This window comes from Pipistrellus kuhlii, unplaced genomic scaffold (assembly GCF_014108245.1).
Source record: "Pipistrellus kuhlii isolate mPipKuh1 unplaced genomic scaffold, mPipKuh1.p scaffold_m20_p_13, whole genome shotgun sequence".
Lineage (NCBI taxonomy): Eukaryota > Metazoa > Chordata > Mammalia > Chiroptera > Vespertilionidae > Pipistrellus > Pipistrellus kuhlii.
The window spans coordinates 46,732,761-46,751,613 of record NW_023425438.1 but is presented as its reverse complement, the minus strand read 5'-3'; the positions used below and the strand labels follow the sequence as shown (position 1 = coordinate 46,751,613).

General features: G+C 53.1%; 3 protein-coding genes across 8 annotated transcripts; 2 read left to right on the top strand and 1 right to left on the bottom strand.

Moving 5' to 3' along the window:
• Nucleotides 1-2,950: 2,950 nt before the first annotated feature.
• Nucleotides 2,951-7,468, top strand: CUNH2orf68 (chromosome unknown C2orf68 homolog). 2 transcript variants are annotated; one of them, XM_036435901.2, is made up of 5 exons: nucleotides 2,951-3,050; nucleotides 3,084-3,218; nucleotides 3,296-3,414; nucleotides 4,247-4,398; nucleotides 4,756-7,468. In XM_036435901.2, the coding sequence occupies exons 2-5, from the start codon at nucleotides 3,112-3,114 to the stop codon at nucleotides 4,876-4,878; spliced, it is 501 nt and encodes a 166-aa protein (XP_036291794.1). In that variant the 5' UTR covers nucleotides 2,951-3,050; nucleotides 3,084-3,111; the 3' UTR covers nucleotides 4,879-7,468. The 2 variants fall into 2 exon arrangements, with proteins under 2 accessions (XP_036291794.1, XP_036291793.1); XM_036435900.2 differs by having other exon boundaries at nucleotides 3,016-3,218.
• A 2,710-nt stretch (nucleotides 7,469-10,178) lies between these two features.
• Nucleotides 10,179-14,602, top strand: TMEM150A (transmembrane protein 150A). 5 transcript variants are annotated; one of them, XM_045580961.1, is made up of 8 exons: nucleotides 10,187-10,326; nucleotides 10,872-11,053; nucleotides 11,506-11,684; nucleotides 11,863-11,953; nucleotides 12,763-12,830; nucleotides 13,140-13,267; nucleotides 13,470-13,705; nucleotides 13,840-13,974. In XM_045580961.1, exons 2-7 carry the CDS (start codon nucleotides 10,989-10,991, stop codon nucleotides 13,683-13,685), a joined length of 747 nt encoding a protein of 248 aa, XP_045436917.1. In that variant the 5' UTR covers nucleotides 10,187-10,326; nucleotides 10,872-10,988; the 3' UTR covers nucleotides 13,686-13,705; nucleotides 13,840-13,974. The 5 variants fall into 5 exon arrangements, with proteins under 5 accessions (XP_045436918.1, XP_045436917.1, XP_045436916.1 ...); XM_045580960.1 differs by having other exon boundaries at nucleotides 10,195-10,326; nucleotides 10,872-10,908; nucleotides 13,470-13,647; nucleotides 13,853-14,602; XM_036435892.2 differs by having other exon boundaries at nucleotides 10,197-10,326; nucleotides 13,470-13,647; nucleotides 13,853-14,602.
• A 557-nt stretch (nucleotides 14,603-15,159) lies between these two features.
• On the bottom strand, nucleotides 15,160-16,946 carry RNF181 (ring finger protein 181). The gene is made up of 5 exons (XM_036435889.2): nucleotides 16,790-16,946; nucleotides 16,092-16,219; nucleotides 15,776-15,885; nucleotides 15,538-15,612; nucleotides 15,160-15,297 (listed from the first exon to the last, which is right to left on the bottom strand). Exons 1-5 carry the CDS (start codon nucleotides 16,873-16,875, stop codon nucleotides 15,238-15,240), a joined length of 459 nt encoding a protein of 152 aa, XP_036291782.1. The 5' UTR covers nucleotides 16,876-16,946; the 3' UTR covers nucleotides 15,160-15,237.
• Between the last annotated feature and the right edge of the window lie 1,907 nt (nucleotides 16,947-18,853).

Below are 18,853 nucleotides of genomic sequence, written 5' to 3'. Positions count from 1 at the left end.
TTTCCAGCTTAAAGAGACTGGAATTTTTTATTTTATTTATTTTTATTTTTTTTGCATTTTGGTTAATAGGCTTCTCTTTTTTTTTCCTTATTTTTTTATTAAATTATTATTTGTGTACATATCTTACCATTGCCCCCTGTCCCATAGATGCCCTCCCTCCCCAGAGTTTTGTATCCATTGGTTTTGCTTATATGCATGTATACAAGTCCTTCAGTTGATCTCTTATCTCCCCCAGATCTCCCTCCCCTCCCCACTGTAGTATGACAGTCGGCTTGTTGCTTTATTGTCTCTATATCTATCTTTTGGTTCATCAGTTTATAATGTTCTTTATTATCCATAAATGAGTGAGGTCATGTGGTGTTTCTCTTTCATTGACTGGCTTATTTCAGGGACTGGAACTTTTTACTGGCTGTAGAATTTCTGGGTAAAAAAAATAAAATAAAAAAAAGCCGTCCCTGGGTCCCAGATTTCTTCAAGAAACATTGGCCCTACAGATTTGGTTCAGTGTATAGAGCGTTGGCTTGTGGACCTAGGTTCGATTCCAGTCAGGGACATGTACCTGACTAGGCTCAGGCAAGGGAGGAGCCTGCCACGGAGGGACATGTACCTCCGTGGCAGGCTCCTCCCTTGCCTGAGCCTAATCGGCCTTGCAGGAGGTAGCCAATTCATGTCTTTCTCTCACTTCGATATTTTTTTCTGTCTTTACCTCTCTCTTTCACTCTCCCTAAAAATCAATTGTCCTTGGGTGAGGATTAAAAAAAAAAAATGCATTGTACCCCCAAACCAAGATTAGGGGGTCAGTGCCTTGGAAACTGACACCCCTGCACTGGAGAACCAGACGACAGCCCCCAAACATCCCCTGCCTGCAGCAGCCCGGAGCCTCTAGGGCCACATTTAGAGGGTTATTCCTGTAGCACACGGAAGTGCAAACATGGAACACGGGGGGACTTACAGTCACACCAATAAAGCTGCGGCCTGTGACTATCACGACCCGGAACTACTTCCTTTGTCAGATCTACTGAGGGGCTTTGATATACAATAAACCGCACGTTTAAAGTGTCTAGCTCAGTGGACAGAGCAGCGGCCTTGGGACTGAAGGGTCCCAGGTTCCATTCCAGTCAAAAGCATGCGCTTTGGTTGCAGGTGCATCCCCAGCAGGGATGCTGGTTGATGTTTCTTTCTCACTTATTTCTAACTCTCTCTCCCTTCCTCTCTGTAAAGAATCAACAAAATAGCCCTAGCTGGTTTGGCTCAGTGGATAGAGCGTCCGCCTGGGGACTGAAAGGTCCTGGGTTTGATTCCCGTCAAGACCATGTACCTTGGTGGCAGGCATATCCTCAGTGGGAGGTGTGCAAGAGGCAGCTGTTCGATGTTTTTAGCTCTCTATTCCTCTCTATAAGAAAATCAATAAAGTATATTTTTTTAAAGAATCAATAAAATATTTTAAAAAAATAAAATAAAAATAAACAGCACTTTAAGTGTGCGATTGTCTCAAAACTGCCGGGATCCACTGGGAAACTGAAAGCAGGAAAGTTGGGGTGTGTGCTGCCCGTCACTACCAGAAGCAATAAGTAGAGACAAGGCTTCCATCTTTAAGGACCTTTATTCTGGTGGCCAGCAGTCGGGACCATCTTACATCTCATCTCAAGCCACGCATTTTACAAGAAGGAAAGTGTAGGTCAAGGGTTTGGAATTCAGAAGAAAGTAAGTAAAGGGTTTGGAATTCAGGGGAAAGGTTAATCAGATAAAAGCTGCAGCCAGTGATTTTCCAAGCATCCCTTCATCTGCCGGCTGGTGTCCCTTCATCTGCGGGCTGGCGCCCTCTCCCCGGAGCACATGGGCTCAGATACCATCTAGGTGGCTCGCAGGCCTCCCAGGCACAACGAATTGCTGTGGGTCTCCTGAAGGCAGCGCAGGTCACACATTCCAGTCCCTGCAACAATAGCTTTCTACCGGCATTTAATGTCTGAACCTATTAACTATAGATGTAAAACTAAAAACTTGTTTTAAAATGTTTTATCGATATTTTACAAAGAAGAAGGGAGAAGGATGGAGAGTTAGAAACATCGATCAGCTGCCTCCTGCACACCTCCCACTGGGATGTGCCTGCAATCAAGGTACATGCCCTTGACCGGAATCGAACCTGGTACCCTTCAATCTGCTGGCTGATGCTCTATCCACTGAGCCAAACAGGTCAGGGCTAAAACTAAAAACTTTTAATGTCTTGAGTTTCCCATCAAAACCAGCACCACAATCAAGATAATGAACCTACCCACCAGCCCCAAAAGTGTCCTCTTTGTCGCCACAAGTTAGTTGGCGTCTTGTTGTTTCTGAGACAGGGAAGCCCAGGGCGGGTCCTTTTGGACGCTGCCCGTTTCCCTCCGCTGAGTTTATTTTTAAATTCAACGTTGTGGTGTCAACAGCGCGTCCCATTGGGTTGCTCAGAGACGTTTGGCTGTGAGGGTGCACCACGGTGTGTCCCTTCCCTAACCACGAATTCCTAATCTTGTGTGTGTGTGTGTGTGTGTGTGTGTGTGTGTTTAAGGAGAAGAAAATGGCACACGCTCAGACCCCAGAGCACCCCTGGGTCCTCCCGTGGGGGCAGCTAAGACATCCAGCGGGTGAGCGCCAGGTTGGCCGACCGCAGAGCTGGGGCCGGGGCCCTCGCCCCCTCACAGGCTTTCTGGAGGCGTGTGCTCTCCGGTCCCGGAGTACAAATGGGGAAACCGGGCACGGAGGGGTTCAGTAGTCAGCCGAGGTCACGCAGCAGGTGACAAGGTGCACTGCACCCTATCCCCAGAGGAAGGGCGGGAAGGTTCCACGCCGAACCCGAGCGGCGTCGCGGGAGCCGAATTGTCAGACGTAGCAGCAGGCGGCCCAGAGCCTGTTCCTCCACGTGGTGTCACAAAGAAAGGCTCCGCTCGGCCCGCAGCCCAGCGGCGCGGGGAACTCCGCGCGGGGCGCTGGGCCCGGCAGCCCTTTCGGGGCGGAAGTGCTGCGTGCGAGACCGGAAGTGCTGAGCTCTCGGGGCGGAAGTCGGCCGGGGCGGCCGGGACGGCGGCGGCGGCGGCGGCAGTGGCAGTGGCGGCGGCCCCGCGCCCAGGGCTCCAGATGGAAGCGACGCCGGACTCAGGGCCGCGTCTCTGCTGTAAGCCTGGCGGGCGGCTGGACATGAGCCACGGCTTCGTGCACCACATCCGCCGTAACCAGCTCGCCCGGTACCGTCCCGCCCCGCCGCCCTCCCCCCAGCCCCGCCCGGCCCGGCCGCCCCTGACCCCCGCTCGGCTCCCCTCAGGGATGACTACGACAAGAAGGTGAAGCAGGCGGCCAAGGAGAAGGCGAGGAGGCGGCACACGCCCGCGCCCACCAGGCCCCGCAAGCCCGACCTGCAGGTGTACCTGCCGCGACGCCGAGGTGAGGCCGCCCGCCCTGCCTGCCTCCGCGCCCGCGCGCTCCTCGGCGCCCGGCCCTCTGCCTCGACGCGCCCCCTTCTCTCTGTGGAGAAACACACACCACTCATTTCCCAAGGCTCGGCTCATCGTGGCCCTTCCCGGAACCGCCACCTCGACGCTCCCCAGCCTGCGCTCAGTGCTGCTTCCTGGAGAACAGGGCGGGTGGACAGACAGCCCCCAGTTAAACATCAGTGTTACAGGACATAGCGGGGAGCCAGCAAGAAGTTGTCTGCCAGTGTGCCCATTCATACTGTATGTCCGCATTCCCACTGCCTCACAGAGAAAAGGCTCAGCACAGCTGAACCGGACAGAATTGTGGACTGAAGCTCAAACCCAGCAAAAGGCTTTTGAGATTCCTTGAGACCTAGGCATTACGATAGCCAGCATATGACGCCAGATTTGTTGAGCATTAAGGTGTCGTTAGGTTTCTGTACATTGTCACATAGTTATCATAGGCCCCATAAGGTAGGAGCTCTTATTTATGTTTCACTCAGAAAAATGGGCACAGAGGTCCAAAATCTCAAAGCTCATAAATGACAGAGCCTGGATTTGAACAGGGCAGAGCTCTGTCCATCTCTCCTATACCTTCCAACCCTAGTCACTAAACTAATGTGTATCATATGCCCTCTGTGTGACAGGACTGTGCTGGCCTAGGGCAGGAATGCAGAGGTACATGAAACTGGCACCACATATCACATACAGGCACACTTAGGAAAAGACTGGGGCTTTTATCTCTGTGGTCAGGGCTCCAGCGGCCTTCCCCTCTTCCCTCTCACTCTGGTTCATCCTTCCAGATGGCTCTACCCACCCCAGCAACCCAGACTGTGAAGAGTCCCGTGAAAGAAGCAGTAGTGGCAGCTCCGAACCAGAGTCTTCTGGCCGTCAGCTCTTCTGCTTAGAATATGAGGCGGACAGCGGAGAGGTCACATCTGTTATCGTGTATCAGGTACGCCTGGTGGAAACAGCTACAGCCTGAAGTTCCCTGGAACTGGTAGAAATTACTGCCAGCCCCAAGCCACTGTTTTCCTCAGGGTCAGAGGGGAGTGCCTGCTCCACCCGGGGGCATAAGCTGCTGGGCAATGCTTTTGAGCACAACTCCTGTCACACAGGGGTCCTCAGCGCGCCACAGCGAGGGCTCATGGCCCTCAGTTGAGAATCACTGTCCCAGGGGATACCTGGGAAATAGCAGGCACTGGCAAGTTTGAGTCAAATGGAGTTCTTTAAGAGAGTAGTCTAGGGACAGGGCAGGTGGCCTTTCCAGAAGAGGCCAGACCCTGAGCTTCCTGACTCTTCCTCCACGTAGGACGATGATCCAGGAAGGGTGAGTGAGGAGGTGTCCGCACACACGCCTCTGGATCCACCCATGCAAGAGGCCCTCAAGTTGCGCATCAAGGAGGAGATGGCAAAGCGCCAGAGCCGAGACTGACCGGGCGGAAAGCATTCCCTCCAGGCTGGAGTCACTGCCCAGGGAGCTCCCTAGTTTGGAGATGCCAGGACCAGTCTGGGCTGATCTTGACGCACAAACACACCCCAGAGCTGCTAGAAAAGGGTGTTGCAGGGACAATGCCTGACCACCTTCCTTGTATATTGGCCCATTGATTATCCTGAGTTGGAATTTTTGAGAGTTTTGTTTGGCTAGCTTGGTGTTCTAGAAGCAGAGACTCCAGGGAGAGCCAAGGTTTATGAACCTTATGTCAACATGCTGCTTTCTCACTGAGTTCATATGCCCTGGGATACCCGGCACTGCTGCTTCACCCAGCTCCATGAGCCGTATTATTTTATGGTTCCTTCCTACCGTGCTTCTGCTCATGTTCATGTTTTCCTAGATCTTGTGTTGTTGTTGTTGTTTTCCAACTGTTTCTTAGTTCTTTCCTTCATCTTTTTGTCTCCAAGTCCATCAGTTCCATCCCACTCCTCACCTCCCAATGTGACTGCACCTCCAGCTGCTCAGGACTTTGGAGGTTTGGGGTCATGGGGGGTTGAGGGGGTGGGCCTACCTTTCTGACATGCTCTCCCAGTAATCCTGATAGCAGCCCAGTGAGAGATGTTCATTTTTTAGGCCAACTCCCAAATATGTCTCCCTCCCCTGCCATAGCTTTTTCAGGTTTCCGTCATGCCCCACTGCTTTACACTGTCTAGATAAGGAGACCTAAGAAGATGATGCCAAAACTAAACTGCAAGGATTTCTTGCAGCAAAACCTGCCTTGGTTAGGATTATGGAATTCTAGCTTTCAGCCTCATCCCTTAAAGGGGAATTATCAAAATATGCTTAAAACTGCCTCTCCACATGTGATTTAACAGTCTGGAACATAGATACAAAGAGCAATTCAACAGCAATAATTGCCTATTTAGAACCTTAGTTGTGGAGTTGGGGCGAGGCCCAAACAACGTCTCAGAGGAAATGAACCTCTCATCTGCTCTTCCCTGCCCCATTCTCTTTTCCTGCCTCCTAAGAGTATAGAGTCTCCCAACAGATCCTTATAATAAAAATCCCAGGAGTATCAGTGCTTTCGCTTAAGTGTACGGTTTTCCTAATGCAGGGTTAGGCCAAAGATCTGAGAAATCTACGCTGCAGTTCCAAGCCACTTCGGTTTTCCAATACATTGGAGCCTTTTTTGTAATTTGAAATTTGGGGTTTATGTGAACCCATGAGCACTGAGACTTCATGAAGCCAAAGTCTGCCTGCCCCAGGGGTTTCTCCACATCGGGTCTCAAGATCAGTCTGTCTGGTCCATCTCAGCAATTTTTAAAAGACACCTGAGGCCACTCTTAAACTACTTACTCAAGTGCAGGTGGCCAGAGCTTACAGTGCCAGGAACGTCCATGAGGTGAATTAGAAAGGCCTGGTGGTGAAGAGACCAGAGTGCTCCTACCCACAGAGCTGGCCCAAGGTCAAAAGCCTTAAACTTGCTGGTCCTGGGCTCAGTTCTATTCTTAAAGGAGAAAGTTTGCCCTCTATATTTAGTTGGAATCAAAGTGCCTTTTAACATAACGTTAACTACCCTCCAGAGCCTGGGTCAGGGGGCCTATGCCATCATCCCAGTTTCTCTGCAGCTCCGAGCACCAGTCATTTTAATCTTCCATCTCTTCAACTGATCTGACTTGGACATAGGATTTCGCTGGAACTCTTAGACTTCCCAGTCTGGAAATACTTTGGGGTTCATCTTCTCACTGCTGGATGACCTGCTTCCTGGATTTATTACAAAATTTAGAAACCAAACCAGAAGAGATTTTAGCCTCTCTTCCTGTTTTGTGAGAAGAAAAGTGTGTCCCTATTGTCTTTCTGTGTTTGTCATGTAATCTCAGGTAAGAAACTAATGAGAGCTCTAATGTGTAGAATTTTTCTTGCACTCTGCATATCATAAAATATTTTTCACTCAAGAAAAATCTAATTCTTAATTTATGCAGTCTGGCCATATAAAGCACTGAGCCTGGTACTTAAATGCAAGGTTGTCCTGCAGAACAGAACTGTTGGTGCTGAGGCTGCCATTGCTCCAGGCGTGCCTGAGATGCTTCTCTGGTGATGGCCCTCGGCCAGCAGACAGCTTTTTAGCACAGGCTCATTGCTTATTTCGCCACCCGTCACCTGGGATCTAAGATGGTATTGACCAGTTTATTCACCAGACTTACCTTCAGACATCTGGCAGCTGTTTCCAAAAATCGGTGCTTTGCCTTGAAGGACAACGTTCGGAGCGTTTCCACAGGCTGGAGATCTGTCCCACAGGGGACTGTCCTGCCTTGTGGAGCGCAGGGACAGCAGTGTTGGACTGGCTGGAGCTTTCCAGCAGGCTGCTTCAGGTTCAACACTCTTGACTAGATACATTTCTTGGCTGTCTTAAAAAAAAAAAGTCTGGTAGCCTGATAGGCATATCTCATGTCCATCCAAAATTAAGTGTTCCTTCACTTACTGAGAGTTAAGCCTTGGATTTAAAGGTTTTGTGTTTCCTGGCCCAAAGTGGGTAATGTTACAAATAGAAGGAAGCTGAGGTTTGCATAGGGCTTGGGCTGTGCAAAAATAAACACTAACGCTTGAGTTCCAGCCAGTTGGCAAACATGGAAATCTTTGATGAATATAACGCAAGAAAAGAATGTAAAGCTTTTTGTATTGAGTGAGAGAGAGAGGGAATCTGGAGCCTGGCCAGACATTAGGAGGACAGACCAGCGTGGGCATTAATAAATGCTCTCTATGGAAGAGCCTTTGAAAGAGAGATTCCGTCTCCATGGTCTACCCTAAGGGGCACTCCCAACTAGCTGTTAGCCTGTAGAGCTGGAAGAAATCCTTTGGGGTAGTGGGTATCCAACCTGCTGTGTATTTGGTGTGGATGGTCAGGTAGTGGATTCCCAGCTGACTCATAAGTACAAATGAAGGCTTTACTACAGAAAGAGGAATAAAGACATTATTTTCCTACCTCAGAGCCTTTGGGAGAATCACCATAGAATGTTGAAAATTATTCAAAATATTTTAAGCTCTCTTTTTGTATTCCTGTTCTGTTCCTGAGGAATTTGATGGCCAACGAGCCATAGGCACCCAGCCCAAATTTCCCCAGTGATTGGAGTGAAGCTACAAGTGAAAACCTGCCTTCTCAGAGCCGCCAGAATGACAGACTGGTTGCACTTATTACGTTATGGTGTTAAATGTATAAAAAGCCATATAGTCTGTTTTCTCGTTTCAATGTTTCTGCTATGTAGATGAATAAAAAGTATGCAAATTATTTGAAAAATCCTGAAGGGAAGGTACTTTTCAAAGACTGTAATTTTTTTTTACCAATAAACATTATTTTTACAGCACTGTTTTTGCCAAGGTTGTGAAATCGTCTGTGTGTGTAGGGAAGTGAGGATGAAATGCCTGCTCCTAACATTCAGCACCACAGAATCAGCACTTGAAATCTCGTCTCTTGCTTAGCCTGTTTTAAGAACTGTCCTGGTGGAAGTGTAACTCCCGTAGCTTTAGAGCTGGAAGGGACTTTGACTGCGGGACCTACTTCTTGTCTAACTCCCCCCTACCAACTCCCCATTCTCTCAGGGCGCTCTAGCAGGGTAATTCCTTACTCATACTGTCATATTAAGCCCAAATAGTCCTCCTCACAGCTCTGGAGCACCTGTCTACCCACTTTATGTTAAAACAGCCAGTTCTCGCAGGTCTTCCTGGGATAAAGGTTGGACAGGAACACAAACCCAGATCAATAAGATATAGTGTTGGTTATGAATGGCAAAGCTACTGATGTAGTAGGAAATGCTGAGGGCTCATGACAACATTGGGCAGATGAGAAACTGGGCTTGCACCAGTGGGAACACGCCGGAGTCAGAGATGGTGTCTGAATTAGAAAGAAGCTCCCCTTTTTCCTGAGGCACAGAGCATGGCCAGCAGAAGGTGCTCTGAGTTTTACACCCGCTGGTCCATTCATCCTGGTGTTCTTGTACAGCAATGGCTCTGTGCCAACATTCTTTACTTGTCCTGATGGGATTTGGCAAAGGGCCCTCCAGCAGGTTTCCTTTTCCACTAATTTTTCCCCCTTTTCCATTTAAAAAAAATATATATTTTTTTTATTGATTTTTGACAGGAAGAAAGGGATAGAGTATTGGAAACAACGATGAGAGAAAAACATCAATCAAGGTATTAATACATGCCCTTGACCGGAATTGAACCTGGGACCCTTCAGTCCGCAGGCCGACGCTTTATCCACTGAGCCAAACCGATTTCGGCCCCTTTTCCCATTTTGAACTGTCACTGGGTTCAAAGGGGTTTCTCCTTTGTCAGTGCCATTTCTGGTTTATCTGCTCCATTTCCCTAACAGTACCAGCCATTTAACCTTTCCCTAGAACGGCCCTCTGGCAGCCTGGGCCCATGCTTCCTTCAGGTAGATGATCTGTTGGCCCCAGTGTTGTCTCAGAGGGGCTCTCAACAGACAAAAGATGGGCTTCCTTTTAGAGCGCCGGGCACCTTCTGGTATGTGCAAAGAAGTATTCTTTCTGCCTTTTTAATTAGGAAAGGAACCAAGAGGGCACTCCTGGCCTGTAAGTTTTGGTGAAGCTGGAGGGGTAATTTATTCCCACACTCAGTCTGCTTCCTTTTCCCAAATTGCTCTGGGTCGCCCACCTTCCTGTTACCTACCAACACCTGGCCATGTGGGTCTACTCAGAATGGATAATCCATTGGTTAAGTGTTGAGCAGTTAGGTAACATGTTTTAGACACTGAATTCTGGACAGTAGTATTCTGTCTGCTCGTTCCCTTGAAAATGCATCCGGTGCGAGTAGCATCCTCCAGAGTTTGCGGAATCGAAAGCATAAGCCAAATCCAGGGCGCTTGACTGGAAGGCATAGCTAAGGCTTCCCTGCAGACCGCTGCCTGGGACAGGGCAGGCGCCGGCGCCAGAAGGAGAGATAACCTGAACTCGCACTTGCAGCGGAATGTGCCCTGCGGCGGCGCAGGCTCCCTCAGCCACGTGCGCCAGGGCGATCGCAGGTGGAGCTGGAAGGAGGTGCACCCCCCAGCCTCCCGCCTCCCGAAGCCTCCACAGCAGGAACCCGGGCCACAGGACTCTCCTTCCTGCATCTCGGAGACAGAGCTGCCATTGAGTCCCACGCCACGGTCCCCACGCCCAGGTTCCCCCGAAGCTGGGGCGCCGCCCCCTTTCCACTGGGCGCGGGGCCTCGGGAGTTGTAGTCCTGGGCGGAGCGCGGGCCTCGGGGCACCGTCGGCTCGGACTCCACGTCCCGGCAGGCGCCGCGGCGGGGCCCAGGGGGAGGGCGCGGCCGAGGGCGAGGGCGGGGCCGCCGGCCCTTTAAACCCCCGGGGCCGCTCGGAGGGCCGCAGCCGGGACGGCGCCTCGCGGGGCTGGACAGCGCGCCGCAGCCGCTGGGCGCTCCGGGGAGGTGCGTACTGGCCCCTGCTTCCCGGGACCCTCCAGGGATCACAAAGGAGGCTCCTGCCCCAGGTCCCGGGACTCGCCTCCCGCGGGCTCCAGGCGCCCCCCCGGGCAGGGGCCGGGGTTGGCTTCCCGGGGGAGCCGCGCTTCTCCAGGGCGCAGTGGTCGCGGGTTTGCGGGCGTGTGGCCGCCCGTCTACCGGGCCTGCACCCACCCCGGGCTTTCCTTTGACTCGGCCCCTTGGCCGTCCTTCCTGCTGCTCGGCTGCCAGCCCCGCTCCTCAGGGGAGGGAGGGGGACTCGCTGTCCAAATGTTATGGCGCCACCTAAGCCCCCGAGTGCCGGTGACTTGGGGGTGGGACGCGGAGGCCCCCGGTCGGTGTCAGAGGGTGGCCACGTTCTGGCGTGGGCTGAGCTCGGTGTGGGCACTCCGGGTGCCGGCGGGAGCTCCGAATCAGGTGATGACCACCTTCCTTTCCCCACCCATACCCCGTGCCCCCGCGGCTTTCACCACTCACTGGACCCTGGACTTTGACCCATCTCTCTCCACCAGGCCGGGGCAGTTGATGGTTTTGGCGAAGTATCTTAAGGTAGCTGGGACTGCCCCCCTCTTCCCCACCTACCTCTTGTCATCCCTCCCACACCACTACAACCCTGGCTCCCCTCCCTCATGACCGCCTGGATCCTCCTCCCGGTCAGCTTATCAGCATTCTCCATCACTGGCCTATGGACTGTGTGAGTAGAGGGGAAGGGGGAGACGACTAGGAGACAGAATGGGCCCAGGCTGAGGAGGGACAGGGCCCCCGCCAGGACCCAACAGGAGCTTGGTGGCGCACACAAAGTCCCTTGTCCTGTTGCAGGCCGCAGGGTGATACCCCCAGTCACTCTGGCTGTCTCCAAACCCTGGCCTGATGCCTGGACAAGTCCCTTGGGACAGGCTGGCACCACTGCTGTCCAGCAAGGTGGCCCTGACAGGCATACTTTTAGCCAGGGCAACTTCCAGAGGGCCTCTTGTTTGTGGCCATTGCTTTGGGTTCTGGTGTGGCATCAGGGCCATCCCAACCTGAGTCACCTGCAGGGGCAATGATCATGAACGGGGCCAGAATCGAGGGAGAAGAGAATAGTTGGTGGGGGAAGGCTGGGCTGGGCTGGGCTGGGGTCATGGGGTGACAGTTCTGTTCCCACAGGTATGCCATGGCCGTGATGAACCGCCACGTGTGCCCTGTGGAGAACTGGTATGGCGTATTCTGCAGACAGCCTCACTCTAAAGCTCCCTTCATCTCTGTTCCCTCTTGGGCCGGGGCTGCTGCGAGCCAGACGGAGACGCGGGGTCACTGCTCTTCTCTGACATTGGCGCGCCTGCCCCCCCAGGCATGGCTTCGTGCCCACTGCTTTCCACCATCCCTCTGCCCCCTTGGCTTCTGTCTCAGGCAGGCCCTGGGACGTGGGCTCTCCTGCCCCTGATAAGGGAGGTCCGGGAGGGTGGTCTCTGAGAGGCCTGATGTACAGGCCAGAGGGTTCCCCCAATCTACTCTGTCCTGCCTCCAGGTCCTACAACGAGTCCTGCTCTCCTGACCCTACTGAGCAAGGGGGTCCCAAAAGCTGCTGCACCCTGGACGATGTCCCCCTCATCAGGTAAGGCCTGGAACTGGGCAGATCAGAGACCCAAGGCCCTGATAGACTCCCAGCCAAGCCCCTCCAACGGGCCTGACCCAAAGGATTTCACAGGAATAATAATTATATTAAGAGCACTTAGTAACAGTACTGCTTTCCAATTACTATGTGCCAGGCACTGTGCGGAACACGTTACATGTATGACAACTAATCCTGCCAGCATTGGGGCAGCTATTGTTCTATTTTATGGGCAAGGAAACTGAAACTGAGTTATGTCGTCCATTCAGGTCACATAGCTAGTTAGTGGAGCTGCCCGGATTTTTTTACTTTTCATATATTTTTATTGAATTCAGAGAGGAAGGGAGATAGAAACATCAATGATGAGAACCATTGGTTGCCTCCTGCACACCCCACACTGGGGATTAAGCCCACAACCTGGGGCCAATGGAATTGAACCTTGATCTCCTGGTTAACAGGTCGACACTCAACCACTGAACCATACCAGCCAGGTGACATACCTGCGTTTAAGCTCAAGGCCTCTGATTGCCTGGCCCACCTTCTGGCTCAAACCAGCTACAGGCCTTAACAGTCTCAGGGAGTCCAAGGAGTCTTGGGGTTTGCTAAGCAATCCTGGGTCCTCGCTAACTTGTCACACACATGAGCTCTGTAGGGGAGGGGTTACCACTGAGGACCATTTGTTTGTGAAAGACACTGGTCCTTCTCGGTGGCTTAAATTGGGCACAGATGAAGCAAGAGAAGGCGAGTGGGCCAGAATGGGGGCCCTCTGGTGCGCCTGCCCCTCTCACTCTGTCCTTGCCCCCTCCCCTCAGCAAGTGCGGCACATATCCCCCAGAGAGTTGCCTCTTCAGCCTCATTGGCAACGTGGGTGCTTTCATGGGTGAGTTGTGCCCTTAGCCCCTAGCCAGCCCAGTCCGGCCCACCCCAACACCCTTCCCCCCAGGAGGGCACAGGAAGCCCTGCTCAACGCGGCCCGCCCAACCAAGGGCTAAAGCAAAAGGGGCCACTTCTCTCCCTGCTCCTTAAAGACTAGAGGCTGACCCCACACAGCCTGAGGAAACCCAGTTCACCACCCCCATCGTTTCCCTCTGGCCCTCAAAGTGTCCGGCGGGGTGAGAGAAGCGGGCTCCTGGACAGGGCGGGGCCAGAGGAAGGCACTAATGCCGGCTCCACCCATGCTCTTCCCCAGTGGCCCTGCTCTGCCTCCTGCTCTACGGGCAGCTCCTGGAGCAGAGTCGGCATTCCTGGATTAACACCACAACACTCATCACAGGCTGCACCAACGCTGCAGGCCTCGTGGTGGTTGGAAACTTTCAGGTACACCGCTCCCCAGCCCCTCGACCTCTTGAACTTCCCCTGAAAGGGCATGGCTGTCTGCAGGGACTCCGGCTCCTGAGGGTTGACACAAGCTGCAGGGGCAGCCCCTCAAAGTTGGGGGTGGGGAAGGGGGTCTGGGAGGGAACGAGAAGGGGAGAGGGACAGGGCTGCTTCACTGTTCAGCACCTCTCCCTGGGCCCAGGTGGATCATGCCAAGTCTCTGCACTACGTGGGAGCTGGTGTGGCCTTCCCCGCCGGGCTGCTGTTTGTCTGCCTGCACTGTGTCCTCTCCTACCACGGAGCCGCCGCCCCTCAGGACCTGGCTATGGCCTACCTGCGGATTGTGCTGGCAGCCATCGCCTTTGTCGTCCTGATCCTCAGTATCCTTCCAGGACAGGGCCGCCAGGAAGTCCTCTAGCCCAGCCCTTCTCTCGCCCAAGACGAGGGAGACCATCCAGGTGGGCTCTGCTCCCGCTCCTGGGAGTTCAGGGCCCATCCTTTGCCCCAGCCTAGTTATATATCCAGGAAGGCAGCGGTCTTCCGTCCCCACAGGTCCTCCCGAGCGTTTCCTTAGCACCGTTCCAGGCGGCGTCTTCTTCATCCACGAGAGCTCTCAGCTGCAGCACGGGGCAGCCCTGTGCGAGTGGGTGTTTGTCATCGACATCCTCATTTTCTACGGCACCTTCTGCTATGAGTTTGGGGCCGTCTCCTCAGAGACACTGGTGGCTGCGTTGCAGCCTGCTGGGCGGGCCTGCAAGTCCTCCGGGAGCAGTAGCACCTCCACTCACCTCAACTGCGCCCCCGAGAGCATCGCCATGATCTGAGGGCTGGGGAGGGCGGCTGGCCCAGCCCCCAGTACTCCCCACGTCTTCTCTGCATTCATTTTGTACCAAAAACAATTTTGAGAAAGTATTCGGTTGGGATATAGGCTTCCTCACTCTTGGAAGAGTGGCCATCCCACATCCACCTGTGCCATAGAGGAGCGGGCCCTGGCAGCTCCCCACTCCAATACTGTCTTTATGTTTAAAGGTCACACATCCTCAGTCACCCAGCCACCCTTCAGGTGCCTTCGTACCCAGTGCCGAGGTCAGACCACTGGGTTTCCTGCTGCAGGAACTGGGGGCTGGGAACAGCAAGAGGGAGAGTGATGGGGGGTGGGGGGGAGGGTGAGCACACCTTAGTCTGTGGGAAGGCCCACTTTGGGGCCTACTGACCTGCACTGGGATTCTTCACTCTGCCCCTTATATTCTTTAGGGCAAGTAGCACAGCAGAACCATGTGGGAATTTTAGTACTTTTTTATATATATATATATCTATTAAAATAATTCTGATTTGCATGTTTGTAGTCTGTTTTGGAGAGTCAGAGGGCCTGGTTTAGGACAGCTTTCCCTAGGCAAAGAACACCCATAGGGAGAGTCCCGAGGGCCAGGTGCTCTGAGAGCAGGGCTGCCTCCAAAAAGGATGACAGGTACTAGCCAAACATCCCTCCAGGGCTTGAAACCCTTTTTGGGCTTAAGAACCAACTATCTGATCATTTCATAAACTTTCCCCACTCAGAGTCTGGTTTGAAATTTGATTCCTTAGGGGATGGGGGTGGGGAGCACATAAAGAATGACTTTAAAAATGTTAGGAACAAAAAGAAAGCGCCTGGAATTTCAATGTTAACTAAAAATTACAGGGGTGAAGGAACACATCTTAAGTATCTACTGGGTGCCAGATCATGACACATTCTGCTTTCCAGTGGCCTGGGCTCCAGTGCCCTCAGGCCAGCAGGCTTGGCAAGGAAGGATGTGCAGCCTGGTGCCTTCTGCAGTCCAGGCCCATCTTCGCCAGCAGCAGGAGGGCCCTAGTGGAAGGTGCAATAGGCCCTAGTCTAAGCAATGCAGCCGCACTGTGTGTAAAGAAACCTTTAATGAGGGTCTGAGGTGCAAGAGGAGGACGTGGAGGACCAATGCGTGGCCCCAGCTGCTTCATGTGTACATGGCTTCATGCAGGCTCTCCAGTCGGTGCTTCTCCTGCTGCTTGCGAGCCTGAAGGAAAGAGACGGGGGACATAGCGGAAGGCCAGTGGGTGAATAGATGGGCCAGCTATCATGGAACTGGCTCACACTGTTTTCGGGCCCCTGGTATCTGGGTGCTCCTCACTGAAGTTACTGAGAAAGCAGCCAGGGCCAGGGGGCCTGAGGCCTCCCCAGCATTGCTGAGTTGGGAGATGAGAGCATCGAGGACAGCCAGAGGGAGCCACCCTCGCTACTTACCACCAGCCCTTACCTTATCCTGTTTGTGCTTTTCATAAGTATCATCATCAGTGGGCAGTTCATGGCGGCAGAGCGGGCAGGAATTTGTCTGGGGGGGAAAAAACCAGCAGTGTTCTAGCTCAGGTCTGGTCTTTCTAAGCTAATATCCATCCCCTGCTCCCAATTCTCATCCTGACCCTTCTTCCTTCTCTGATTCCCAAAACGGTTCATAAAAATAAAGGGGTTGGAGAACTGGGCAGGGTGAGCAGTACCTTGCTTAGCCAGGGCAGAATGCAGTTGGAATGGAAGAGATGATGGCAAGGCATCTCAATGGCAGTCTCCTCCTCCTCGAATTCCAAAAGGCACACGGGGCACTTGAGCTCTTGAGGAGGGAGGGCTGATCAGGAGAGCTGGACAGCCCCACCTCCCAGCTCCCACTCACTCCTAAAGGTCACTTGCCCCAACCTGGCCTGGAAAACTGAAAGGGCCAGTCCACAGTCTGGCTTGGGGGGTGGAGGAGGAGTGGCAATAAGGAGGGTGAGGTCTGGCAGCCCTGCCTCAAAGAGCAGAAAGAATTAGTGTTCTCACCAGGCCGAGAGCCCCTGATGACGGTCCTGGGGAGGCTCTCAACCGCAGTCTTGGCAGCAGGTGGAGGCAGGTGGTCATCCCAATCTACCAACCCCAGGTTTCCAAAGTCCACACTGTTGAAGAGAGACCTACGCAGAAGGCGCAAGGTCAGAAAACCATACTATCTCTTTGCCTCCACAATTTACCCGGCGTCCATAGGTTAAAACCCTCTCCAGCTAGTTAACAGCTACCCCAATCAGTACCCCAATCACTAAATTAAGAGCAGAGCGAGAAATGGTTTACAGCTGCTGTCACAGCCCCAACCACGCAGGCTGTTTATTCCCATTGTGCAAATGAGGCAACCAACAGGCTCCGAGAAGCTACTCGGGCCACGCAGGAAGGACCTGGGAAGCCAGATTCCAAGTGACAGGGCCGGCGAGCTCGTGGTTCCTCCGCCCGGCACTCACCCGGCCACGCCCCCACGGCTCCCTTCGCCCACCTCCAGCCCGACTTGCCCCAGTCCACCAGCTCGTCTTCCCGAAACCCCTTACCGAGAGGCCTGCGGTCGAGCCAAAGAATCCACTTTCCCTTAAATCGAGCCTCCGGACTAACTCCAGAACATCCATCCGGACTCTGCCGCCCCGGGTAACCCGCCTTCCCCAGTCGGCCCCGACCCAGACACCTGCGCCCGGAGCCGCCGCCCGGCCCCGCGCACCCACCTCGCGATCTCCAGCAGGATGTTGGTTCGGGCATCCCCCTCGGGGTCCAGCGGCTCGCAGTCATGTTCGTCGAAGTAGGAAGCCATCTCTGACACAGCAGTGCCCAGACCCCGCGGACTGCGGCTTCGCGGCTCCAGCCAATACACTAGCGAGGTGAGAGGAGGCGGCCAATCAGAGCACCCGAAAGGCGGGCGCAGTGGGTGTTTACGCGCACGAAAAGCGGAAGTATTAACGCTCTCACCTCTCATTGGCCTGAGTAAGTCAGGTGGCCAAAGGCTAAAGCCAATGGCAGGGGCCGGGGCTGATGAGAAAACTTTTATTTTGGAATCCGAGCCCAGGTGGATAGGTACGAGGAGTGACGTGTGGGGCGCCCTGAAAAGCCGGGTGTTTGGGAGGTAGGGTGTCCTCAGTCGGCTCTGCGGCTCAGAGGGTCTCGGCAATTCAGACGTTGAAGGCCTCTCAGGCGGAGGCACTGGTCCGGGGGCGCAGAAAGGAGTCCGCGCTTCCCGCTGCCCTGCCCGGGGCCCACCGGGCACTAATGCACCTCCTGAGCTCTTGAATTCAGAAGTTGGCTTTTGAATCCTCCCCTATCTTCCCGCCCCTGCCCCGCACCCCAACACACACACACACACACACACACACACACACACACACACACACACACACACACACACACACACACACCTTTCTAAAGGCTCATTTTCAACCAAGAAAGGGAGTATCCCTGATGGGGAATCTAGGGCCTTAATTGCTCCTGTCTATCAGTGTGACCTTCAGACCATTGCTCAACTTCTCGGTCCTAGAAGGAGGTACTCGGGAGGCCAAAAGTGGTAAAGAATTATTAATTTAGCCGAACCGGTTTGGCTCAGTGGATAGAGTGTCGGCCTGCGGACTGAAGGGTCCCAGGTTCGATTCCGGTCAAGGGCATGTACCTTGGTTGTGCGGGCACATCCCCAATAGGGGGTGTGCAGGAGGCAGCTGATCAATGTTTCTCTCTCCTTGATGTTTCTAACTCTATATCCCTCTCCCTTCCTCTCTGAAAAAGTCAATAAAATATATTTTTTAAAGAATTATTAATTTATTAGGTCATCAGAAAATTAGATGGGCTGAGCACCCAGAGAAGGGGAGTTAGACTCTAGGCAGGCTTTTTCAGCAGGGAATTGCGAATCCTGGGCAAGTACGAAGGAGAAGTTACTGGTCTCAGCAAATGGGATGTGGTCTAAGCAAATGGGATGTGGTCTAAGCAAAAGGGATGTGGTCTATGCAAAAGTGAATGTGGCTTGGGAAATGACCTAAAGGTCAGTTTCCCATGGGAGGTGAGATCGATTCGATTATTTGATCAGATCTAATAGATTGCATCCCTGACTACTCATGAGTCTCCTGGAGAGGGGATTCAGCTTCAGGAAAAAAAAATTTTTTTTTTCTGTTTAGATTTAACCCTCAAAGATTCTGATTTAACTGATCTAGGCCTGGGTGTGGTATTTTTTATAAGTTCTACATGTGATTCTAATGTGAGGCAGGGTTGAGGACCACAGCACTAAATGATTTGATTTACAGCTACCATTTATTTGCCACCTAGAACCCTTACATTGATGGATATGGGAGATAAATATTATTATCCCTTTTACACACATAAAACCCAAGCCAAGGAAGTGACTTGCCCAAGTTCATGTGGCCTCTAAATGAAGGCCTAGTGCTCTCCTCCATCTTTCCCAGGGCCAGGAAGATGGTAATAATCTCACTGGGACAGTTACCAGACAGGGACCTGGCCGGAGCTGGTCTGCTGGATGGGCTGTAGTGTGTGGGCTCTTGACTTCATCGTGTGGGAAAGAGTTCACTAAGCAAGTCCAGGTGCTTTTGAGGATATGTTTATTAAAGCTGGGGGAAGTGAAACAAGGAACAGCTTAGGATGGAAGAAGCCATCCGAGAGAGCCTTGGCGGGGCTGCTTTGGCTCTCCAGAAAAAAGTGAGCCAAGGAGAGGCTGCTGTCAGCTCCCTGGAGAGTCAGAGAAAATGGGGCCTTGGAGAGAGGTTCGGGGCAGGGCATTAGCCTTGGATGAGCTG

Coding starts and splice junctions, on each gene's coding strand:
- CUNH2orf68 (XM_036435901.2), top strand. CDS start 3,112: ATGGAAGCGACGCCGGACTCAGGGCCGCGTCTCTGCTGTAAGCCTGGC. Junction 3,219..3,295: donor CGCCGTAACCAGCTCGCCCG/GTACCGTCCCGC, acceptor GGCTCCCCTCAG/GGATGACTACGACAAGAAGG. Junction 3,415..4,246: donor GTACCTGCCGCGACGCCGAG/GTGAGGCCGCCC, acceptor TCATCCTTCCAG/ATGGCTCTACCCACCCCAGC.
- TMEM150A (XM_036435892.2), top strand. CDS start 10,989: ATGACCGCCTGGATCCTCCTCCCGGTCAGCTTATCAGCATTCTCCATC. Junction 11,954..12,762: donor GACGATGTCCCCCTCATCAG/GTAAGGCCTGGA, acceptor CCCTCCCCTCAG/CAAGTGCGGCACATATCCCC. Junction 13,268..13,469: donor TGGTGGTTGGAAACTTTCAG/GTACACCGCTCC, acceptor CCCTGGGCCCAG/GTGGATCATGCCAAGTCTCT.
- RNF181 (XM_036435889.2), bottom strand. CDS start 16,875: ATGGCTTCCTACTTCGACGAACATGACTGCGAGCCGCTGGACCCCGAG. Junction 16,220..16,789: donor ATCCTGCTGGAGATCGCGAG/GTGGGTGCGCGG, acceptor CCTTCTGCGTAG/GTCTCTCTTCAACAGTGTGG. Junction 15,298..15,537: donor AAAAGCACAAACAGGATAAG/GTAAGGGCTGGT, acceptor TCTTTCCTTCAG/GCTCGCAAGCAGCAGGAGAA.